At 31.8% G+C, this 27,112-nt stretch overlaps 2 protein-coding genes and 1 long non-coding RNA gene across 3 annotated transcripts in view; 1 reads left to right on the top strand and 2 right to left on the bottom strand.

The window, feature by feature from the left end:
- The window catches only part of LOC119081728, a 93,995-nt gene that overhangs the window by 28,806 nt on the left and 38,077 nt on the right, over nucleotides 1-27,112 (top strand). The gene's annotated exons all lie outside the window — the stretch shown is intronic.
- On the bottom strand, nucleotides 542-16,880 carry LOC119081859. The gene is made up of 3 exons (XR_005088539.1): nucleotides 16,871-16,880; nucleotides 3,346-3,354; nucleotides 542-568 (listed from the first exon to the last, which is right to left on the bottom strand). It is a non-coding gene; the product is annotated as an uncharacterized LOC119081859 (long non-coding RNA).
- LOC119081822 (peritrophin-44-like) lies at nucleotides 8,760-10,182 on the bottom strand. Its single transcript, XM_037191058.1, has 4 exons — nucleotides 10,056-10,182; nucleotides 9,547-9,997; nucleotides 9,378-9,489; nucleotides 8,760-9,316 (listed from the first exon to the last, which is right to left on the bottom strand). The coding sequence occupies exons 1-4, from the start codon at nucleotides 10,078-10,080 to the stop codon at nucleotides 9,275-9,277; spliced, it is 630 nt and encodes a 209-aa protein (XP_037046953.1). The 5' UTR covers nucleotides 10,081-10,182; the 3' UTR covers nucleotides 8,760-9,274.

The following is a 27,112-nucleotide window of genomic DNA, read 5'->3' on the forward strand; positions in this document are numbered from 1 at the left end:
GATATGGGAAAACGCTGGGATGTCTATCTATCTCTTGAATGACAACAGTTCCTATAGCATCAGAGTGAGTCTCACACAACATCAATTTCTTATATTTACGATCGGTTGATAGTTATAGCTGCTCGAAACATGTGATTCTTATACTTCCACGAGGGTTCTGAGTACTCAAGAGTAATTCCTTCATTCGACCCTGAGGAGTAACAATTTCTTCAATAAAATGGGAAGTTGAACTCGTGAATATATTTATGCTTCCGCTTCTTCCTTATACCATTCCACTGGTTTACTTCATACTTACGTTCGTATGGTAACAAAACTTCAAAGGTACCATGAATATTCTGAGTACAGTATTAAATTTCGAAACGAATTTATCCGCCAAGTTTTCTCACGAAAAATTGCTTGTCTCATGAAATAAGAAAAATTGCAGAATGGGTAATGCTTGCATTCATTTCAAGTTTACGAACATATCGTTTATGGGCTCGTTCAAGTGAGCTTGACTTTGAAAATTATTAATTGCAAATTTAAATTGAAAAACTTTTTGACTAAGTGATACCTTACTGGTACAACGCAACTGTTTAATACATTTCACATTGTTTGTATTGCCACTCAGTTGCGATCACTTATGCTTATCCTTCTCGCAGCACAGAACATTCACAACATGTAACATATCCGAAACAAATTTCTTGTAGTTTTCTGTTATTTTTTCTATTTTCAATTTTAAAATTATCTCAACATCACAAATCACGTCGTACAGCGCCTTTCATTAATAGCGACTGTCGTTATATGGTCCAAAAAAAAAAAAATTAAATACCCACATCACATCACACATCCATGTTAAAGCAACTAATTACACAGAAGTAAAATGGTAGAGAGATGCACCATTTCTTGCGCTTTCATAACAATAAATATACCAAAAAGATCTACATGAAGTGCTGCTTGACAAACCGTCTACCATATATCCTACCAATGGCAATGTTTTCAATGCACGTATATAAGGAGTCACACACACATAATATAAAGTGCACTATCTTTCTCTTCTACTACCAAAATGTATATCCGAATTTATATTTTTAGCATTTTTACTACTTGCATTAAATTTCAAAAATGCTGTTACATGTTGAAAGTCTGACGATATGAACACGGTAATGCGGCTACAAATTCTGTGTATTTGGAAAATCTTCGAATTTCCGTAAGCACAGCAACGGGGTAGCAGTTCTTTTGCATTATTTCTATATTATGTGGTGTACGGTGTATACAAACAGCACATAGAGATAATATTCTCAAAATATTTTGTAACATCAGACGTAACTACGTTGGCGGGTATAACATCAAAATATATATTTTAAATATGAATAGCAAAATGCACTCTCAAAAGACACCATCATTATGTTAACAAACATATTATTTGTATTTACTCTTTATGCGATGGCAGATATATCATCATATATCCTACATCATATCTATATAAATGAGATGTAAGCGTATATACTCCTCAACTTGAAAACATCACTTATTAAAGTGAGTGTTAAACTTGAAATTCAAAATAGTCTGTTTACTCTACCCATCCAAAATAGTATGAGGGGAAAAAAATTAGTTTTTAAATTGTTGTTTAGGTTACGATTTCTTAAAAACCATTTTCATGGTGCATTGCATTACACAGATAGATAAACGAATGAGTGACGATGATTTAATGCATCGTGGAAAATAAATTGATGCTACAAATAGAAAATATAAGAAATTTTCAAACTTGGAAAAAGAAAATAGAAAATTCTATTACGGATGTCATTTAAAGATTTTTTGTGTTGAACTGTATCGTTCCAACAAAACATCGGTTTCATCCTGTCTAATTGGTATAATTTGTCTTTGCTGAAATCGTTACAAAAATAAATTCCGGAAAATTTATGTCGGACGCAGACGAGATAAATGGAAAAGTTGTAAATTCGTTGTAATGCCAGGCGATATGAATTACTTGTGTCTATGAATAACTGTTCGTGTCTCAAAGAAAATTTAATTAGTTTTTCGATGCTATGCCTTTGCAGAGATATGTGTGTTGGTTGCGGTTTCACTCTATCGTAGAAACATAACGAAATTCTATTCAGTTAATGTCATCATTTTATTCTGATGATCCGGTGTTTTGAACCACATTGTAAATTTAGAATTTTCAATTCATAAATTATGAATGGCTCGTATACACATTCAAAACGAGAAAATGAATTTAAACTTTAAATTCGACCGTGTTGTGGATACAATCATGAGACCGTAGCACATCTCACACATCTTTATTGATGTATCGCGTTTGAATTTCCCTCTAATTACAGTGTCTAGCTGAAAATTGCAACAATCGTGTTTCAGGTATCAATTATAATGTCTTTACTCCTACACTCTTTCATTCAGGATATATTATTAGCTGAAACCGCGTTAATATCTCCACGTTAACACTGCAACTAAAGTTCACTTTCTCAAATTTACGATTATTTACTTTAAAAAGCGAAAGTTTCTTATACCAGAAATTGAATAAACAAAATCAAAAAAACAATGGCGAAAAAAAATACTTTTCGTTTCGAGAAACAAGAGCATTTTCAAATTCACATCAATTGACAGACTAAAGAAATCTTATTCGTGTGCAATTTGAATTTATAACTGACACTAATAATATTAATCAAACGAAACCCCAATTACCACATCACGACACCTTGTGTGTTTGATTTTATTTATAGTCTCACCGTATACATGTATACACGAATCCACGAAACAGATTCATATCAAATCAACGTCACAGCTCTCAACCGATTGACATTATGAAATTAATTAAAAACTTTAAAAAAAAAATGGAAATGCTACATCAGTTCGGCGGATATAAGTTACGAAGAAAGTAACAACAATGTCACGATATGAAGGCATCACATTTATGATTAATTTAAGTTCATTATTTAGGCCTATACGGTGCGTATATTTATCGATTTAAGTTTGTAATTACTTTCGATTGTCAATTTGCTGTATATTAGGAGAGGCTGCAAATCGTTTGCTCATTATATTGAGTGATACGTATCTTCATAGCTTAAAAGCCTTAAACTCTTCTAACTCATCGGGGAACAATGAGATCAGATAATAATATGGACTTCGCTCAATAAATTATTTACATTCGAACAAGTTTTGCATACTGATAGAGGGGATTTCGTTGATTCGTTGTTGTTAGCATCACAATAACCTGATATTCAAGTAATCATTAAAATGAAAAATTCATTACAAACATAGTACAAATTCTACACTATGTTAATCCAAAATTGCATATATTCATTTGTAAAGGCAATATCAGACCCATAATTTATTCATAAACGCTGGTGTTACCTTTTAATTCTTACCAGTGAGACTTCTATGGCACAAATGTAGGTCAAAGAAAGTTATATTTTGTTCGTTGCAGTGCGGATGGAGAGTCTTGTATTAAAGAAGAAGAAAAAAAAACATAATTTGAGGAGCATCTTTTTTCTGTTCGTTCTTTGTTGGTATACCATATTCCAAACACCGTTTATTACGCGTTGGCGCCCGTCTTGCTGTTTTTAATAAAATTGTCTCGACAGCGCTTTGAGTTGTATTCTCTAGGAATTTTGGTGTGTGTGTTTTTTACATGGTTTTTTTTACATGATTTCGTGTGTTGATTAATTTGCGAGATGGTACACTCTTAGATACATGGACCGTAAAATGTTTATTTTCATTTTAGAGAAATTATGGATATTGATTTTGACATGAAACAAACATTTAAATTAGACATGTCAAGTACGGTCGTTAATTAGTAGTTACTTGGAACAATCATCAGAATTTATACTAAGGACATTGCATGAGTGTTGGTTTCAATGTAAATTTCAATTACTTACAACGTTTTATGTAAACTCAATGAGTTGAACTTGTCGAAAATTTACTACGGGAAAATTTCTTTTTATGAGACCGTAACTAGCTCCCATGAATATATTTTACTGAAGATATAAATGAATTGTTGAGGACTCTTATTTACATAACTCGTCCTCAGCTTTATAATTACATACTCGATTTGCGCAGAAACCAGCCAGTGAAGTACTTTTGCAAATACTTTAATGCTTTCATTTGCTTTGGCTTTGATATTCTTCACAAACGTTATGATTTTCTACTTCCTTTAGTGAACATCAACTACAAAGACGTTTGCTGTAACAAAAAAAAAAATATCACAAAAATCCAACTTTTTTTGTTGTATGGCTCGTTTTATTGACGTTATATTCAATGGTTCATATCCAATGTGCAATATAACCGACGGTATCCTTCTGGGAATAGATAGCAGCCTTTTATCTTGATTGCTTTCAGTCATGTTTATAGTTTGTTCAATTGACATGAAATCACTGCTGATTTTATTTCTCTAATAAACAATTTGGTTCTTTTTCCGAATTGAAATCTTTTATCATTTCACCCTCAATAAAAGTATTTACACGTTTTATGTGGAAAAGTCATAGTTGCTATCTTCTATGGTTTCATATAGTTTGTATTCCATGGAGACAATAGCATGTCGATTAAGTTCGATGGAGTGAAATTTGTTGCAGACAAAAATATATTTTGTAAAATGAAGATGATCACTTTAGACGATAAGGAAAACAGTGTCCGTGTCCAACATTAAGTGTTGCTTCATTAAAAAATGCAATGGTTTTACGATTCTGTTGATAAGAAAATATTGGTTGGGTATTGAGGTAAATAAATTATGAGACCATTTTACGTCGTGTTTTTTCGTCCTTAGAACTTGCTATGCTGTATTAGTACATTACATTAGTCGAACTTGTATGTTACCATTGATTCTGATTTCCTTTTGATTATGTTCTTGTTATTTGTAATTTCTTTTTTAATGTTAATTCTGTTATTGGCTGTAACAGGCTGTTGAATTGATTCAATAAATAAATAAATAAATAAATAAATTACGTCCGAGGTTCCAAATTTTTATTTTGACGAGTTCGGACGTTATGGCCCGACCCGAAGGGGGGCTGTATTCTTATTTGTCAAAATAAAAATTTGGAACCTCGTACGAACAGTGCTTTACGTGCTTCTGGTCGGTAAATGCGAAAAATTGTACTAAAAAAATTGCATTTATCGACTGGGAGCATGTAAACATGTAAAACCAGAATAGTTCGTCCGTTAAGTGTGATATTTAAAATGAAGACGAGATTTACGTAATGCGATCCGAATAGCAACTATGAAAATACGATAGATACCAAATCCCAAACCAAATCGAAATGCATTCCATTTTTACTATACTGTAAAAAATAAATACTCACAACAATGTCACCTACGCAAACAAAACCATGATTGTCATGTGTATTTCTTGTAAATCGAAGAGAGGAAAATCATTTTTACACATTATGCCACATGTCAGATAAATAAACCGGTTGTGTGTAACTACATTACACACTAAATTCTGGTGTTTATATATATATGAATGTATACATGTGTAGATATAGATATATACATGGTACATTTATTTTACACATATATTATATCGAGAGGGATAAATTTATGTTCTGGAAATAATAGTTTAGGGATAGGGATGCTGTTACTTTATATTTTTTCTTGGGACGATTGTGTTATATATACACATACAGAATATATATATTCTTGGTATTATGTAGTTGAGGCTTTTAGTTTTATGTTTCATTTTTATATTTGTGTACAGGCGGTAATGTACATGTGGATATGTAAGTATATAAGTCAGATATAAGCATCCATGCTCTTATGTTATTTAGTGCTATTATAGGAGGATATTCTCATATTGCTATGCAACCATATAGCAAAAAAAAATTCTTTAAAAATGAAACGTAATGAAAGGTCTTCGTTTCTGCTATATGTTTTGTTCGCAGGTTATATTAAACGTGAACGGGTATTACCTACTCGTCTGATTACGAATCTTGGCTCAGTTAAAATTAATTGAATCTGTATTCTGTGTGATATTTTCCGTATTTATATGAAAATATTTGCTGGCTACCCAGAAGACGATAATATTGCCCAGAAGACTGTAATATCGCTCAGAAGATGATAATATCGTCCACAAAATTATGGGTGATAATGTATCGCTGGGTGATATTACTGTCCAGGGTGATAATTTCTGTGCAATAATATAGCCCAGAAGGTGACACTTTTTCGTGTTTTGGACGGTAATGACCGCTTTCATGTTCGACAATATCACCTCTGCAGACCAGAACTGCATATTTTCGTCTCCTGGGCGATGTTATCATCCGGGACGATAAGAACACGTCTTCTTTTTGCCGCATATACCAGGTCCTGGTTTCAATATTTAAAAAAAATCGTGTCTCGAATCATCACTATAAAAAGAATATTTTCAGAAAATCTGCAAAGATTGAAGAATGAAATCGCTTTGGAAAAATAGTTCTGACGTATAATATCCAATTAATGGTATTCCACTAATTTTATATGTCAGGACCATTTAAGTGTAGTACTTCAAAATGCACAAAAATACAAATGATAAGACTTTACAGAGAAAAAAAATCTGGAATGAGAACTTCTGTAAAAACCTTTACGATATGTAGAGTAAACTTCGTACAACCTTTATATATAGAATTCATCAATTCGTCCCTTCATTTATGCAGATGCAGAATAGTTCAAAGATACTACAATTTAATCAAGCCATGGAAAAAAAAGTCTAAAGACTTCAAAGTTGAAAAAAAAATTGAATATAATTGACCCAGTTGAAAATTTACTAAATATATATACCGTTCAAAGATCTTCAACAGAAAAATTTCTCCGAAAACTATGAATAATGTAATGAATTCGGAAATTCATTAAAGGGAAAACATATAAAATATAAGTGAAGCCACAAAGATGGAAAAACTAAAATACTAAATACACACAAAATACAAAATTATACGTAAACATAGAAGTGGAAAAACTTTGAAACATTTTTCCTCTTGAAAAAGTTTCTCATTTCGTTTTACCCCGAAAACTTTTAAGCAGATTAATTTCGTTGATCAATGGAAGTTGGCAAATTGAAATGTATAGCAAGATATTTATCAAAATTTATTTGTGTTTTTACAAATACACAAGTAAAAAATGGATTTCTTTTTTCTCTCTTCTACTTTCATTGAAATTATTTTATTTTTGTTAGACGAAGAAAATTGTATAAATTAGAGTTTCTTGAACGTATATAATACGGGAAAGGTAACATTTTTATTTTCAACGAAATAAATCGTATACCTGCGTCAAATTGCTCAATAAGGGATTTTTATTTAACATTTTCATAAATAAATGTTTTACAAAAGAATAAAAGATTTTTTCTCTCGCATTCAATTCAATATAAAAAATTCACCTTTGACATGAAAGCCTTGTAACATATACTCGGTTATTTATACAAAACCCATTTATTCATCTACACAGAAAATATTAAGAAAAAAAAAACTTTTTATATTGTAAAATTAAGAATCGTTATTTTTCGGGTTTTAGTTTGGGTTTGGGCATAAAGTATGTAACAGGTAAACTCGTTTATATATTTCATTGTGTCCCGACGTACCTCCTAATATATATAATCAAATAAAGGCCGTACGAGTCAGGGTATACCTGTAACGTTCTTTTCAATTTAGTGAAGTGTAGACAAAGTTGTAGATTTAGTTTGTGCACAGAGAGTCTTGATGAATAAAACATATAGAAACTTGTATGCATGAAAAGAATGTGATGAAAAGTACAACCAACGATTCAACGATGATATTTTCAATCATTTTTTTCTTCTTCTCTTCGTTTATTTAATGCATGTTCCATGAGAAATAATGTGTGAGTAATTGTGTCATTAATTTCTTGGAGGGCAAGGTCGAAATTTTGTTATTTTCACACATAACATTCGGACAAAGTTACGTGAGCGTAATTATTCATTCAATGGCGTTCAATGTAAACATATGAATACTTTTCTTACGACAGCTTTTGATTGATTAAATGGAACAAAGTAAGGCAATCAAAGAAAGACGTTTTTTGGGGGAGTAATCGTACACGTCAGCACATTATAAAAATCGTTGTTCTTATATCTCAAATCACCAAAGCCGAGGGGAAGAACCGTACCAGGAGGGAAACAAATGTAATTTTGTAGTGAAACAACTCGTAGTCCTTGTTTACTTGTTTAAAGTAATGTGCAGAAATTTGTTAGGTTCTGATAAAACTAATACAACAAACTGATAGAATTAATACATATAGAGATCTACCGTAATTGGATTATTGTTGATTCGCCTAATTTATTGAGGATTTCGTAATATTTTCTTAGGTTGTAATCTCAATCGTAATTCAATTATGATGCCTCCTCTCTGTGTGTATATATGAATGTACTTTAATCGTATTTGCTTTAATGTAAAATCGATTCAATTTCGATGGAAAGATCTGTGATTTCGATCTATCTCCAATAAATTCAAAGTTTGAAGTAACACAATTCGTATGACGGTAGTAAAACAAATTTTCAACACTTCAAATAGAAAACCGAATAGAATAAATAAAATATTACAAAGCCCAACGATACGTATAACCGCGCCATAATCGATCCATTCATTTCATAAACGAAAACATGAAATTTAGCTCATTGAATGAGAGAAAAAAATAAAAAATAAAGAAATAGAAGACGAAAAGTATAACAAAATTCGATAAAATCAAAATCGTGCACCAAAATGCAAGAAACAAAATATTTTTCTGATTTTTTTTTTTATTTATTCTGTAAGCAGCCACGAGCACAATCATAATAGAGCAAACTTTGGAACTCTGGAAAATAATTTTTTATAAAAGAATTTGTTTATTTCTCAAGTAATTTTTTTCTCGGTAATATGTACGTAGTATGATACAGCTTCAAACCCGTTTTCTATTGTATAAGTTTTTTAGCATTAGGTTTTTTTTTCGTCTTCGTTCATGCTTAATAAGAAGATAGATTGGTAAAAAATGTAGATATTCATGTGGCCATCTTTTAAAAAATTAATTTGAAATTTCTGTGGCAATTATTGAGTGCTCAATATGTGGTGTTTGCATCATCTAATTAGTTGATTGGCTTACATTGTTCAATGCCCACAAGCAATCGATTTCTTCGTATAAAAATCACAGTTGACATCCTGTTGTTTTTTGACACTCAGCAAAAATTGCGTCATAATATGTTTAGCTCGACTACATTTATTACCAACAATTGACCGTCTTTCATTTATATCATCTGGCTTTTATCTTTAATACTAAACTATTCTCAAAAATAACATTAAAAATTTAAAAAATTGAAAATTCATTAAGTTAAGTCAACCATTCAGTCAGAATCAACACTCGGGAGAACTAGCGCACCACCATCCTATTAAATGTTTCTTTTAGTAAATAGGAACATTAAAACAAATCCAATTAATAATGCAAACCTGACAGAAGTCGTCCTCTTCGGGGAAAGTACAAGCAGAGATTTGTGGCTTAAAGTAAAGACCAGGAGCGCAGGATTGGTGATAAGCAACACCATACAAACAAGTATAATACCTGTGATACAAAATCGATAATCAGAGAGAATGTTGATCACAATTTAATGTAACATACCTTGAACAATCGCTTGGGTCACCAAATTTAACGTATCCAGCGAATTCGCTACAAACTTGCGTATAATCCATTACACATTGTATTTTGCTAGCTGCATTACAGTCTCCTATTGACTTATCGAAAAGAAGATTCGTTCCGCATGTTTTTAACGTTCTTACGCCTGCAACACATTGATAATACTTGGTACAATCCATCGGATGGGGTATGTTCTGTAGACCATATAGAGAGCATCCGGTACATTCAACATAGCTCGGCAGATGACAAACTTGCTGGATTGGTTCAAATAGATAATTTTCGGGACATTCGCTTCCATGTGCTTCACCATTCTCACAATAATAATATGCACGACACGAATTAGAGTTCCTAACGAATGTGCCATTCGGTACGCCAGCGCAGGCGGTTGCAATTTGGCAAACAATTGTTTGAATAGAACACGATATAACGAGTAAACCTAGTGGTACATTCAATTTTATGTCTCTCGGCTGTATACAGAAAAGACGTTGTCTCACCCAAGATGCAATTTCCGATAGCCATTGTGCGGTTCTGGTATATATATTTGTTTTGTGTTGTGTTGGGATTATGTTTACTTTTTACACAATTTAGTGGATGGTTTGATGGTGGAAATTACACTGATTCTATTTTATGAATGGAATCGGTTTTTATTTCATTTTCTTATCTACGGAAATTTTATTATCGTCGATCGCGTTTCGATTAAGAATGCTTTATTCAAATTAAATTAAAGCCCATTCACTTAAGCAATTATCTATCCGGGTATATAGTTCAGGAAGATTGGAGTTTTTTTTACATTAAATAAATCTGTTCTTCAAATTACATATCGTTCTGTTAACTTGTTCAAAATTATCTTCTGTGCAATATGCAGATGAGGTAAAAGCAAACTTGCATCACTTGTCAACCGAGTAAAGCGTTCATCAACAAAACAAACGTTTTTGTTATGTATGTTAATCCATGGTATACTACTCTGTGTTGTGCACACCCATATTTTAATGCAACTTTCCACACTGCTCTCGTTCCGTGCTTGTTAATTTTCCATTATGCATATAGAACCTAGAGTGAGAATTAAGATGATAGATGATTTAGGTGTAAAGTGTAAACATTTACCAAAATCATCTGAGAAAGTGACGACGATTGACTAAAAATACAAAAATTGTTGTTGTAATGATCAGGTTGTTTTTCGATGTATTGTTGTAATTACATAGATCTAGGGAAAATATTATGTCAGTAGAAATAGAGATAAATGATAAAGCAACCCAATAGTGCAGTGTATTGACCTAGGACTCATATTGAAATATGAATTCAAACAAAACGTATATGATTCTTTTAGAAGATGAAGATTTAACTAGTGAGCCTCTGGCTACATTATTTGGTTACATGAGCCAATGAACCTGGGCTGGTAAGGTGGTAGTACATGTAAATGTTGATCTAATAAAACATTTTTAACATTGACCCTCCCGTTTTCAGTCTTTCTGGTCGTCAGGCAATATTTTCTCGAAAAGTTGATTTTAAAATCCCAATCCAAAATTTTACCAAGCGGACTAATCTAAACAGTCTAATATGTTACAAAGCGAAATGTTTTCCTTTTAATCTACAACAAATTAACAACTTTGTCTTTCCGAACCAGTAAAACCGAAATACCGTTGCAAATTAAAAGCGTTTTTTCCATGATTAACAGTAGCAAGATATTGTATAGCTATTGTGCTGGTTTTACCATTCTTTTACCAAATTATTCTATCAATTAATTAAGTCTACCTGTGTTTCCGTCAATCTTTATTAAAGTCTGAAAACTTTGAAGCATTCTGTATACTAATTACTATCTATTCGGAATCATTTTGGTATATACGTTCGTTACTTGGCTCTATTTACATTATTATACTACTTGTTTGATGCATTTTATAGTCGAAATTATCGCATACGATAAAATTGCGTGTTAATCTAACCCGCGCTCAATTCGAACCAATTTTCCATTATGATTCAGTGTAGGTAGGTTTAGTGTATCAGTCTGAGGAAACATACGTCAGTCAAAACAACATTTTAACAAGTAGATAAAAAGATGAATGTCACTGTAAAATCTTATCCAGCGAATATCATTTAATTTGTCAAACAATAAAAATGGTAGACACACCGGTGAAATGGTAATAAATGAATCTCGAACTTTCAGTAGTTTCACTCATGCTGGGGAGGTTAAGAAAGACCGTGCCGACAGTATGGTAGTTTATCAGGATTTAATTTTTCTTTTCCGGGACGTGTAAGCAATAATGGGATAGAATGAAGTTATTTTGCTTTTCAAAATAATTCCTGACTGAATTCGAAAAAATTCTTCTAAATACCTTGAATGTTGAAAACGAAAAAATCAGTTGTACAACACCACTCCCTAATTAAACATTTTCGTCTTCATTTCCAAATTACACGAATCACATAATCACACCGAGTCACACAATCGCTTGATGTGCTCAAGAAATGGTACCCATGTTTCTACGTTATACTGATTAAAAGTTTTTAAACTTTTTAAAGCCATTATCCGTAATTATACTCTTCGTAACCTCTATACACCAAACATAAGCTAAGCATTCCAAGTGAATATAACATGTTAGAAACACACGCTTACCCAATAAATAACATGAAAAAAAAAGTTCGTTTTGTTTTATTTATAATTTCGATTTTACCAAGCAATTATCTTTAGTTGAAATTGCGTGATGTTAAACCATATTTTAGAGACATAAACAAAGGACCATCAGACAAGAAATTTTCGTTTATTATGTTTGTTGTTGAAATGGTATTTTTAGTTAAGTTGTACATTTTGTGTTTTTACTGCAACTTTGTTTCAAAAAAAAATTGATGGGCTTTTACCGGGGGTTTTTTCTCTCGAAAATTTTGTGTGTGTGTGTAAAGTTACCGTATTCCATTTTATCGTGTTAGTCTACACATTGACAATGTACATTACTGATCATCAGTCTTTGTTCGTGATTCTTTGTCTCTTGCAATTTATTTCTTTTTACAAAAAGGATAATTTGATTGCACAATCGTCCTTTGAAACCCTAAGCAAGTTTAATCGGTAGCATTGTTAAAGCTTCAGGAGGAGCACATTTCTCAAATTTATTTTTTTATTAAATCTAATCCATTTCTGTTCGTTTTCTTTCAGGTAAGAACCGTAAATACGAATTGGTAGTCCAAACTGTTGGAATCAGGTAAATAGGAACGAAATTTAAAGTTTCTGAAGTTAGGGACATTTTACGTAATCATTTATTATAAAATACAAATAGACAAAGAGCCAGTGTACCTAGCAGCCCTTCTTCAGGCCACGGTTCGAGACCCATTTCATATTGTTACATTCAAATAAAAAAAAACTGTTTTTCTACAATTTTTGAGCATTTTATGTTCAATAGCGAGAGTACACCTTAGTGCTAAAATTTGACCACTTATTTATATTGAAAGACCTGCAATGCCAAACAAATTAGGCTTGTCTGTCTCCTTTGATCATTCTTTGCTTCCAAAAACAAAGGTCGTAAAACAATCGTCTTTCCTATCGGGCAATATTAGTGACATAGGTTTCAAACCGTGGCCTTTTACAAGGTACTATGCGCACACTACCTCTCGAACTAAAATGTTGGAGAGGAATCTTTAGCTCTTCTAAAGAAAATAATCTGTCATCGGCCACATAATATATTTTTGATTCTACGTTTTTTGTCACTTTTTAATTATTATTCCGTTCTGTTTTTCTTAACTGCGTTAAGTTCTATTTTTCATCAGTAAATCAACTGGCGTACGTTGGCGGACTGAATACTAATTGATGCTAACAAAATACATAATGTGATAAGTGATCAGTTTAAAAAAAACCTAAATTATTCCACATAAGTTGTCTTTCTATTCAGTATTTGCTTTTCGATGAAGCAAGTGTCTACCTCAACCGTATAAAATACGAGTTTATTGATGGAATAATATCGAAACGTTGTTGTAGTCGAAAATTCAAAGATGTCAAGCAGACACAATCCAATCCATTGACGCTATAAATTTTGTATAAAGTAATACCGAACTTAAATTTTCAATTCGTTTCAGTTTGATTACGTTCCCTCTTCCATAGACAGATTCAACAAGCGACTAAGTATCATTGATTATACTTCATACGCTTTACAGACACACGTTTTTAAGAATTTCTAACTAAAATCAAATTTATTCGAATATATTCGAATTTGTCGAAATAAATAATAAAATAAGCAGTACACAGACATGAGATTATTTAAAACGGTTATAAGATGGTTGAGATTATCGATTTAGCCTCCATATAGCATTAATGGGATGCTCTAAATATTCCGAATACGACAAATAATAGTGGCAGTGCTGAAGAAGAGATGAATCGAATATATTTATAAGCGTGTGCGATTTTAGCAGTAAATGTATGCATAAAATATTCATAGACTGAACAAGAGAAACGCATTATGTGAAACGAACACAATGAGGGTCGATACTTTGGCCGATACACAGCGATTCAATTCAAATTTTGAACAATATGAATTATTGTATTATGGAAATGAATTAAATTCCATTCATAATCTATCCACTTTACACAACAAAACCATATACAGCACTGGTGAATGGTATTGCATGCATTTAACTAGCGTAAAAACGTGAATTTATCAATGTAACGACTCAATTATATTTTATTCGTAATTTTAGACTTCCTTTACAAAGAAAAATCAGATCTGGAAAAGTAATAAATGAACTATAAAAGAGGTAGATGGAAACTTAGGTGTGTTTTTGTGTGGTGAAATATTGTTCCTAATAATCATTTACATTGCAAATACATAGAACATGTAAGTAAACTGCATTGAGCAGAAATAATGGAGTGCATCGAGCAGAAATAATAGCTGGATATTATTTGTCCATTTGTCCCAACAAATTCCGAGAGTTTTTTTTTTAAAGAATATTAATTGAATTCAGTGAACATGGAATATTCTTGAGATCTTACCGCATATTACTCCATTGAAACGTTGTTAGAATTCTGTTTCGGAATTTTTTAATGGTGAGACCGCAGTGTTTTCGTTATTCACAAAATGAAAACCGTTCATTTTCGAACGAAATTATCTTATTGATGCATTCAACAGTTGAGATGCTTTTAATTGAATTTAATCATTACGTGAAAAAATCATAAAATCTTTTTATAGTATTCAATATAACCATAAATACCAATTTATTTACCATCACTCAACCATTCCGACACCTCATTATTTCATAAAAAATGCATCCGCCTTTCCACATATAAATATACCTAAAAGTGTTATATTTGTAAGACATGAATTTATTTACTTATTTATTTTCGGTATACTCTCAAATGTGTACGTACATATATACTCACTCCATCTCGTAAATGTACCTCAGCCAACGATAGACTATCAAAAATAAATAAAATCTTTTAACATGGGAGATATGCGTGGTTAAATTGAATAGGAACATGAATGATTGTTGAAAAATAGGAAACAACACCAATTATAAGATACCAGTGTAATAATGGAAGTGATTAGATGATTATGTCTTAATACCGAAAGCGTGGACTGAGTAATTTGCAAAAAAAAAACTTTCGATGTTTCTCAAGTTCTGCTTTTGGTAGCACATAATTAATTCAGTCATCACACTGCATCTTACAAAATATTGCAGAAAAACGTTATGCCTTTATGGATATATGTCTCAATGGAACAAACGAAATTTGATTCATTTCAATATCATTGCTTTTTTCCTTTCCGTTTTTTGTTCTCTTCAGAAGAGTCATATCGCGAAAACGTCTAGGGAGCAAGCGGTCTCCGATTTTGATGAGTGATAGATCGTTTTTCAATTGCAGAGAATCCGTATCTTTACTTTTTTCGAATAATTTTTCATATTCGGTGTAATGCGTTCAAAAGTGAAGGAATGTCAGAGATTCCCGAAAACAATTCATATTGCAGAGAAGGGGGACTCTCCGAAGATCTGTTATATTTTTGGTCATAGCTCTCGTGCATGTACTCACACCAGCCAGTGCGTATACTCGACGTGTAGGTCTTTCCAAGGCCGAAATTAGTACAACAATGCAATAATTTAAAATAATTATTTCTGAGTTATTGCCTAGAAACTGTTTCTTTAAAATCTTCTAAAGTTTGATTGAAAATCTATTACTTCAATATTTTTATCATTAACTTCACTATAAAACTTTTGACATCGCTCATTATTGTCGTCATTGTCGCAAATGACTAGATTTGATTTTGATTATTCAAAGTTTGCCATAATCTTTCACAAATATTGAAAGAGAAAGTCTATATGCCGTGTGGCTTTTATTGGTATGTACAATGATTCTGCGTAAACAGTCTCACAATAATCTCGTCATCATCTCAAAAGTCTCCACATTCGATAGCAGAAAACTGACAAAACACTTAGACATCAGTCGTACATGGTTAGGGTATCAAATAACGTTGAGACCGTCGAAATAAAAACAGAAAAACACTAAAATATTTTAAATTAAATAAATTTATATCGTAAATTGGATTAGTTTAGTACATAAATATAATATAAAATCTAAGCCAAACAATATCACGACTTTATTTTTCCATTAATAAAAATAGAATTTTCTTCAACGAAACCTTAATTTATCTTAATAATTCTGAACATCTGAACATTATTTCATAAGAATTAAATTTATATCTTCATGAACGAACGAGAATAACAACTATACCGTATGGCATAGGAATTGAACATTATGAAACTGATGAGGAAATGTATAGAAATATAGTTTTTTTTCCTCATTAAACTGTAGTAAGTAACACTTTGTGCATGTTCATGCTCGTATTACCATCAGAGATATCGGAGTCTATTCGACCAAACATTTTAAATACTATTTCTGTGAAGAACAGTCATTTATGATAGTTTTTTTTCGAACCGATATCTGCACGAACTGGAGTTTCATTTTAAAATGCTGGGACAGTAGGTGTGCTGTTCTTTGTTTTCGATATAAAATATGAAAGGCGTGATACATTGGTTCGGCTTCTGTAATGTAAAATCGAATGAATTATTTAATTTGTTATCAAAAAGAAAGGGGCATATAGGAGTGTATGTGTACATAGATACTGTCGTGAATCTCAATGATATGTTTTCGACAATGGATGATGGTGGAATAATGTTTTGAAATTTGGAACACAAACTGTGCTCTTACATGAAATAACCTTTGTTTTCAACTCACATCCATTTGTATCTGCAGGTAATCAGCTTCTTCTCGAATGTTTGAATATTATTTCTATTTTTTCCATTTAATTAATAATCTTTTGATGTATAAGCTTAAATGGTTAACAAGGTAAAATTGCTGTAATTACAGTCCATTTATAGAATATTTTTGAAATGCGTGATAATTGAACATAATTAATAAAATGCGAGTTCACATAAAAACTGATGCCATTGTGCAATGCGCAACTGTCTTTATTTATTCAATTGACTCAGCTCATGTTCACATCAATCATATTTTTATTTAACTGTACAAATGCGAAATAAAGACAAAATTGTTAACTCTTTTTTTCGTTTTGTGATTACTAATGTTGATGATTCTTGATCCATCCATATGTTCATTTCAAAAGCAGTTGATAATAACTTTAGCACAGAAAACCATTCCGGTTTCAAGAGAAATAACTTATTTTATTCTTTTCATTTTATATAGTTATACGATTCATAATAATAATACTAATAGTAGAACACATAAAACGGTATATTATTCTGCACATCTTTCAGATTCATTTCATTAATCGTTGTGTGGTGTTTATTATGTGATGAAGCTTATAATGATTTTAAAGTTAAATAAACGATTAGAAGTCATTCGTTCAGACGTCGTTTCACTCACAACTTAAGTCGGTCGGTCGATAAATGTGTTATAGAAGATAAACGCGGATTTTAATATAGTACTCGTACACATCGGTAGTTATGGAATTATTGAAATACCTATGTAAACAAAGTGATATTTGCATTCGGTGTACTATAGTCCATGTTATGGAATGACTGGAATTTCTACTTTGATTGTAGTTGGGGAAACTTGACTTTTCCTTACACAAATTTGAAATTTCTCCACAAATTTTGCTAGTAATATACTATATCTAGTGGATATCATCAACTCAGCAGTGATAGTCATTTCTATCGGAAGTATAAGGTTAAATGTGATAGGTTTTAGGTTGACAATACTGCGGGGTATTCCCAACTACCACTTTCTCATTCAGTTGTATTTAATTACATGCTTTCCTAAACCTTTTAAAAAAACAGTCAATCATTCTTATATACTCAAAACCCTATCCGTCTCCGTCCGTCCAAACCCATTAGCGATATTTTACTTCTGTTCTGATATTTTATCATCAAATTGGGTGTAAATCATTGATTTGAACATAAATGTCATGTTCTGTAGATCGTTTCTATCCTCTTACTTAATCCGTTTCGAATCACAAAATGGTAATTAGAGTCTACATATTTCAAAATTTGATCTTCGATCCCAAATAATAATCAATTTGAACGACCGCACATCTCCACAGGCCGCATTTACTTTATCGACAAAATGTCAAACAAATTGGTAGTTTTGGATTATTTATGCGTTAAAATAAAATATATGGGCTTTTATATCATTGATATGGAAACGACACTCATCCATGTTGTAACCATTCGTCTGTTATTATTATTCCTACAGTTGCAGATGTATACATAGTATGTCTGTGCCAGTAACACAAAGTTCTTTTCAAATTTATATCAAATTAAGAAAAAAAATATTTTCAATGCTCAACAAAAGTTATAAATTAGATTTAGTTGTTGATGATTGTGCTTCTTTATACAATTTATATGACTTTTTCCGATGATGACCTGGAATTAAAATCGTTTGAATACATAGCGGTTGATTTGAGTTTTTGTTTTCTTAGGATGTGACCTACAATTATTGTAAAAGATGATGATGATTGTGTATCGTCTCCAATTAAATAATCTCTGAAATGTTTTAGTTAAAACGTCGTCGGTGTTCAGGTTGTTTAGGTCAGAGTAAATTACAAATTAAAACTATTTGCTGGGTACTACACATGTCCGTTGGTAATTTATGTATTTTCGTTTAAAAACGACTTAACATTTACGTCCGCTTCAATGTAATTTTAAAATTGAATGAAATCCGTAGACATAACGAAGGTTTTGTACAAAAGGTCAGTGTATTCGTTATGATGGTATATCTGAAAAGGTGGTCCAAAGGGTTAAGTAAAGCATTTTAAAGTAAATGTTGATAAAGCGAAGTTAAAGCGGTCGATCTAAAGTTAATTTTATTCGTAAGATAATTCTAATTAACCCCAAAACCAACTACATATAGAATGATATAACCATGTCACTCCAACTACAATGCTCAATCACCTTAGTCATTCGAGTAACATCTGTAAAAGTAAAACTTTTCGTTTAATTCGATTTCATTCTATTTTGTGAAAAGGAATAGTAATGAAAATCATTTAATTGTATCGAAGACGATGGGATTTATTTCGATTTAAATCTGTTCGATTTCTATTATCACTTGAAATTGGAAGAACAGGTGTAGAGTAAAAATATCTCTAAGCTTTTAAAATTAATTGAAACAATACAAATAAAAAATATAATCAGAAGTGTGTATCTGTACCACAGCTTCGTTTGTCGTGTTTGGAAACCGAACAAATGGATGCAGCATTACATTAAGTCTACAATTTAAAACCGAATGATTTATTTGTTTGGATTTTGAACATGTATATTATTTGAAATGACACATTACTTGCTTTCATTTTGTGGTTTGTTTATGTTTGAGTATAAAATCTGTAGTTAAACATTCTGACTTGGAGTTTGTGAGAGCAAGATTATGTGTAAATTATGACTCTTAATTTAAGAGTGTCTGTTTTCAACAATGAAATCTGTTACTTCTTTTGTTTTAAATATCGTCAAACCAAATCAATGAAGGGGTGATATTTATTTACGGTAAAGTTGAAAACGAAACAACATAAAATCTTTCCTTACATGGTTAAGAGATAAGAGATTATACTCTGGTAGTATCATCGTCGTCGTCGTTTAGAGCAGTTTCAAAATATGAAATTCGCCACACAACATATTAATCCGACAAATGTAACTATATAACATTATATCACTTGGAGTTATAGTTAATATCGCACTTTAGAGCAAAATATTTTATTGCCGATTTAATATTGCATTTTCTGACGCGTGATCATAATAAAAAAAAGTTTTCCCTATTTGAGATTGGGCGTAACATTTTAATTTATTTTCAAATTCGCTTAACTGCAGCCCTCCAAAAATAAATAAATTTCACAATCGTCTAGCTGCATTGAACGAGGGGATGGCCAACATTGCCATAAAAATCAAATTGAAAATATTTTTGTTCAACGATCTAAAAATTTCATCTCAGTTATAGGCGTGTAATGCCCGTTAGTACTTTGCATTGCGTCAAAAAGTGCAATTTGAAAGAATTTTTTTGAGGGTTTTTTTTATTCAGGAGGGAAGTGTTAGCAATGGATAATGCAAATCTTTTGTTCCTCTTCAAAAAATAAAATAAAAATGAAATAAAAAATTGGATGATCAGCAGTTTTTGTAATGACTGAAGCAGTTTTTTTTTCGGCTTACTTCTCGAGTGGTTAAGCATTACCACCAACCAGAAATAAATGCCACATTTTTTTTTTGTGCGGCAGGTACATTTTTTACAAGTACAGATTTTTTAAAATTTTTATTAAAGAGGTAACCTTCTAAGATAATATCTTTATTTTGGTGATTAATTCAAGAAACTACAAATCTGCACAAGCAAAATAATATTTCTTATTAGAATATGCTTCCTAATTTAGATGTTCATAAATTGCGTTCTAATATAGACGAAAAAAAAATCTTAATAAAAATCACAAAGCACAGCAGCAAATAAGTGATACTAATAACAAATAATAATGATAAATTTCTTAACCGAATGACCTTCAAAAAAATAATATCGATGCGCGGCCGGGCAAATTAAATTGAATAGGAAAACAGCTAATATCCATTGAGCGTATAAAAATACAAGAAGGTCTTGAAGATTGTTTTTTTCATTTTCGCTATAAAAATTATTTAAATAATCAATTTGAAACCATCGGAACGTGGTTTTTTATTCCTTTCCCATATAACCACCAACACAACAATTATCCGCATGGCAGAATGAAATTTAAATGTTCATAGTTTAATGGCACAAAAAAAAAAAAAAATAAATTTTTTAAAGTTGAATTTGCCTTTGTGGTTAGACAGCAACAATACTAAAAACCACATTGTAATTACACATAGATTTTCAATTGATACGACCTTCAAACAACATGAATTTTAATTCGAATTAAACTTGCCAATATATACTATGCTCTGTGTATGCAATGACTTAATGGCTATATAATATCATTTGAGCGAAGCTAAATGAATAGATTTCTTCTCGAAGATTTATTAATACTTTCACTTTATGATGTTTTTATTCGAAATGATAAAAAGGTAATTAGGTATGCTGTTGCTCCATCGGCTAACCGGATTACAATTGTTTGGCTTATCCTCGGTTTTATCATTGTTATTGTTTTTATTGTGAAAATGTTGCTACAGAAAAAATCCTTTCCACTTGTTGCCGATATTTATGCTAATTGAGATTTTATTGTAGTACAAGTTGCACTCAGCAAAAAACACATTTCAGAACAAAAAATGTTTTATTGATAATTAATATAAAGGAGGCAATAGATTACGGATAGTAAATAGTATGTAGTGTACCGTCTTGCACAAAGTCGATTTTGTAGTATTAACTTGTGCAACAAAGTGTACATTTTAATTCATGCTAATGCCGTATCACAATATCGCAATTTGAAGGATTTCTATCTTCTCTTAGATATGTAGAGCGACTAATGTTGAAAATAATGAAGTAAAAGATTTTTTAATCCGTAGAAACACATTCACAGGCAGTGAAAAACAGGCAGTGAATGCATTTGCTTCCGCTGTTTTTCAGCTGATAGAGACATGCAATCAAAACTGTTTATACGGTTGATGCTGCTGCACGCACTGGCGTTGTGGTGGTAAAACCGTATAAAAACTTTTAGACAGTTTAGATTGTTTGTGTGGATCAGCTGAAAAACAGATGAAGCAAATACATGCTGAAATTTCACTGCATCTAACTGAAGAAGTAACAGATTGAAAAAAAGTGTCGATTTACCGTCCGTGAAGGTAAATGTCATATATTTTCAAATGTTAGTTTCAACGATCGATGTACTAGATTCTTTTTAAATATCCATTCTGTAAAAAGTATCATTTAATCTCGTGGATACGTGAAACAAAACTCGAAATGTTGTTTGATTCGCATTTACAGGAGTCTAAACGTACAATTATCGTAAATAAAATCCAGATAATGCGGGTTGTAGAGACAGACAAAAGTAATCCAAAGCTAATGTTAATTTTGTTCAATGTTCAGATAATTGCGCCCTTGCACGGGATTATGCTAAATACGTATCCGAAATCGTTTGTGAATCTCTCAACTCAAAAATGTTTATCCGACACAGCAATGCACTGAAATGTGCATTCGAGAATTTATGTGTTAAAAAGTTCAGTAATTTGATTCTACCGTGTTTCCCATATCCATGACTGCACCACAATAAACAATAACTTTCAATTAGCTACAATTTGGCGAAAACAATAAAATATCTGAACCGAAATTAATGTTATTACACGTTATAAACATCGGCATGTCGCGGTTGTGTAGCTGTACCATGGTTGAAATTGAAATATAATTTATGTTGGTTGGTTTTAGTGCTTTTATTGTTTGCTACAAACCTACTGAATAACACACCATTGTACTACAATAGGTATTCCGAATCCATTCCGAGAGAAGGTAAAAATGCAATGCTAAGTTGAACAGAAATAATAAATCAGCTTTTACTTTTCACTATGTTGGACAACTTTTATATTGGTAGAACGAACTTGCGAAGAGGTCTGCTGGCTGTTAAGTATGTGTGTGTTCGAATGTATGTGTTGTGTGTAGTCAATGTAATGGATTTTATCGCAAACATATAGTTTCAAACAAAAAGGTAGGAAAATAAATTACGTTTCTTTAAGATTTAAGCCATCTGAAATTGCCTTATAATAAATTTCTTATTTTGCTATTTTATACGGTTTTTTTTTCGGCCTCGCTTCAATGTTTCTTTTTTGTCGTTTTTTTTTCTTTTACTTCCATTCATGATTGATAAACACGTTTGACTTTTGACTTGATTCTCTTTTCTATTTTGATATTGATACAGACTAACATGATAGGGGTGGTTTGATATGTTATTTATTTCCCTCGCTTCTCTGGGCAAACTAAAGCTTTTACATCTATATACAATGGATTATGTAGAATCTACATTGTAGATGGATGGAAAAGTTTCTTTTTTCTATAACTTTAATGTATCTAAATACATCGTACAATTACAACATAAATTTTTTTTGGGTTTACAACAACAAGCTAACTAAAGCTTAAAAAGCATACATATACTTATAGTAGACCCTTGATAATTGGTCTCTTGCATAATTACTGGAAAACTTCTAAATCGACTTTAAAATTTTAAGCCATAACTCCGTCTCGACATAAATACAGCATACATATACTGCTTAGGGTCATTAATTTATAAGTCAACTTTTGTTCCACTAAAATATGCACAACATTTTTTACTTCTGATTAAACCAGAATCTGTGCATCACTCATATTAGAGATATATGCAGGTCCGTAGCTACGGGTGGGCTAGGGTGGGCTCAGCCCACCCTGAGATTTCGAAAAAACCGGTTTTTATTAAATTTCTCCATACAAAATTATTTTTATCGGCTCTGAGCTTACCCTGGCGAGCTTCAAAATCGGTTTCTGGCTACGGGCCTGTGATATATGGGTGGAACAAAAGTGGTTTGGAATTTTCTTTCTTGTTTACAACATCAAACACATATCACGCGTTCAGTTAAATGACTCGAAACTCCAGGGGTAAGTGCAAGAATGTCGGTATGTTCTACACTTAATAGAAAACCATCAACATCTTTATTCCTCTGAAATGACATCGGCCCATTTTTTTAATACATTTTGGGAGTCAAATATTTGGAAACATTTTTGGGATTAGATTGTATGGGAGGTAAACACTGCCATAATAACATTGCTAAAATTATTATTGTGATACCATTGATGGCGCCGGAAAAGCCGTAAACACATAAACCTTTTACAACGCAATAAACCTTCATATTTTTCCTGAAAAAAAAGTACTGTTTATATAGCGAAATAAGATTATTACAAAAAACCAAAATCTTGATTGTATGCTACACGTTCGTAATGTGAGTAATGCGTGTCAAATCAAGAGAAAATTGCGTTTTAGAAGCGATGGTATGATTTGTCATTATTCGGATAATAAAATATATTTCTTTTCGGAAAAGTTAGCTCCGAAAATGCTCGTCATAAAAATATTAATTAAAGTCTTCAACCAATCTAAGGCTTCCATTATGTATGGTTGTAGATTAGGTTGATGTTATGTTACAAATGAAGGTATAAATACCAGAAATGAGGGATTCTTTCGAAAAACAGCCTACCGAAATCGGACGCATTTTGAAGTGGACTTTCTCATATGTGCCTAGAGAGGTATTCGGCCCTTGAAGCCGAAACCGCTTTCAAAAAAATTCTTCCACGTTTGCGTGGCTAGTGGTAGGTGATCAAAAATCGAAAATTAGCACTTTTCTTACAAAAATTTTTCCAGTTACACGAGCCGTACAGGGTCGTGTGGTGTGTCATTAGAAAGGTAATCACATATACTATTGAGCCGAATAGGGACTTATTGGTTTTAGAATTCATCCACACTGAAATATGTGCAATTGAAGTTTTCAACCGAAGACTTACAGTGTTCTTACTCAAATTTCTCGAGGTACACAAAACGTACATGGTCGTGTGACACCCCACACGACCCTGCCAAGTCACACAAGCTTCGAAGAATTTTTTTGAAAGTGGTTTTGGCTTCTAGGGTTGAAGTCCTTTCTAGGCACATATAAAAAATTCCACTAGAAAATGCGTCCGATTTCGGTAGGCTGTTTTTCAAAAGAATCCCTTAAATGACATTCCAATTTTCAATTTTCCGAAAGTTCTGTATCGTCTGGAAATTATCTTCAAGTTCGTACATTCATATGTCTTCAAAATATTGTGATGTTTATTGTTTTGGATATCAAAATCAATTTCTTTCGTTGAATAGTCGCTTCAAATCTTGACCGCTATTCCCATTTAATTGAATATCTTGCCCTGAAGGCTGCTTATTAAATTAGTCAATAGAAGGATTAAACCGCTTATGTTGCAAGTATATAGCTGAAATTCTCATAACATTTCATTGACAACAAACACGTACGACGGACGGTACGACCGTAGTCGTACAAAGAAAGAAAAAATTAATTAACACAAAGTACGTTACACAACAGTGGTCTGTTTGGATGGATTTGCCCAAAATAAATTTCGTTACATTTTTCTATTTTGATGTAGACGAGAGAGTAAAGTAAAAAAAATCGTAACCGGTTTGAAATGTAATAAAAAATAATTAAAGAATTTGCTGCGGTAAATGGTCTTTTTGTTTTATGTAATACGACGTGTTCAGTTGTCTTTTTTTGTAAAAAAAAGAGAAACAAAAATGTGACAAAATCTGTTGTCTGTTGCCCAACAAAAGCCAGTAAAGGAAGCCACTTAATGCTATTGTGCAGTACCAATGTGTCTCATAAAAATTTAACGGTTTGTTATTTTTCAATAGAACTCTTTGTCAACTCTATATAAATTATTACGCGAGACATGAAAAACAAATACACTGTGAATTTTGAAGTACAATTCAAATTTAATTCATAATGAAACAAACAAAAGCATAGCTGCAAAGTTGCACAGGTTTCCTTTCAATAACTTAGAGAGGTTATTGTAATATTTAGAAATATTGATTCCATTCCACAACGACAAGGCAATAACTAAAATAGGTCAAACAAACATTGAAGGAGCCGAATGCAAACAAATTTATTTTCTATTGAGAGAAAATTTTTCAAGAAAGCCATTAAAAGTCTTTTGTTGGAGTGAAAAGTTTGAAGCCGTTCAATCATGCAATCCTACCAGTGTTTCCATGTTAATATTAGATTTCGTAAATAAGAAATAACCGAATGGAGTACAGATTTGCGTCGTTGACATATATTCTAAAAAAAAAGAAAGAAAATGTGGAGTGGAAAACTACGATGATGGTCTGCTTATTTCATTATTTTTCAAAGACATATTGTGGACAGTGGGATATAGTGTGTGTTTTTAGAATTGAATTATGGTAGTCGTTTACATAAATAACAATTGATACAATTTTTGTGTATAGTTTGTTGATCCGAGGTGAGATAATTTGTTAATACACAGCCTTCGGCTCGAGAAATAATGTTCCCTTTCGTGGATAACAACATTTCCTCACATATACTTGGTTTCCCTAGTGATTTAATAAGGCATTTTCGTCCCTAGGGAAAGCAAAAACATGTAAAATATGAGTACTGTATTTTCTTGTGTTCATCTGTTCAACAATCAAACAATCAAAATACAAGCCAAACACTGTCTATAACTTCTATTTGGATTGTTTACTATTGAAAAAAAAAATCGTGTTCCTAGAACAACTGGTTAATTCATTTGCAGTAAAAAAAACTGTACATCACAAAATTTAATCTGTATTCGAAGTGGTTTAACATACTCGATCGAATTTGTGCAAGACATAAAACTGATACCGATTAGTCAATGTACATTATCAATCCTTTTCAAAACCAAAACACAGAACATGCTTGAAAGAGAAAATCTGTTAACCTTTCATCTTTAACCTAATCGCCTAACATAAATTCCTTCAAGCAAAACAACATCAATTTCATTTAATTAAAACAACAAAAAACTAATTCCTTCAATTCGAATATAATGTCTTTAATTACACCACACATCATTCATCCGATTCAACGAAGATAAAGAAAAATTGGAGAATCATCATCACAATAATTAATTCTATACAATAAAAAGCAATCCTTTTATCTATGCTGGAGTTTTTATTCATCATTCGACCGTACTTATGTTGTTTTTTTTTTTGTTGCTGTACGTTCTTTCGTTCAATCTATTCAGTTCTTCAACGGAATATAAAATCAAGAATAAGATTTACAAACAGTGAATCTGTCAGACATTAATGAATTACATATCGGATAGACACATACTATACACATAGCTAGCTAAAAAAAACAAATATGTATATGCATGGGCTCTCAAAAGCGGGACCATTTATCTTATTCTACATAGACAACATCCATCAGAGAAAATATTAAGTGCACTTCATAGAAAACATTTTCCACCGACCATATGCCATGTAATCATGAAAATGTGATTCACACTCTTCAACATTGAGTTTTATTATTGCTATGTGAAAATAAGCGATAACAGAAGAATTATTTTTTGTCCGTATTGTTCTTAATGAATATTGCATTTGGGGAATTAAATTTTAAGTGCTTAATTTCTAGCTGTACGTGTACACGACTCTAATAAACATTA

The sequence above is a fragment of the Bradysia coprophila genome, unplaced genomic scaffold (assembly GCF_014529535.1).
Source record: "Bradysia coprophila strain Holo2 unplaced genomic scaffold, BU_Bcop_v1 contig_358, whole genome shotgun sequence".
In the NCBI taxonomy this organism is placed as follows: domain Eukaryota; kingdom Metazoa; phylum Arthropoda; class Insecta; order Diptera; family Sciaridae; genus Bradysia; species Bradysia coprophila.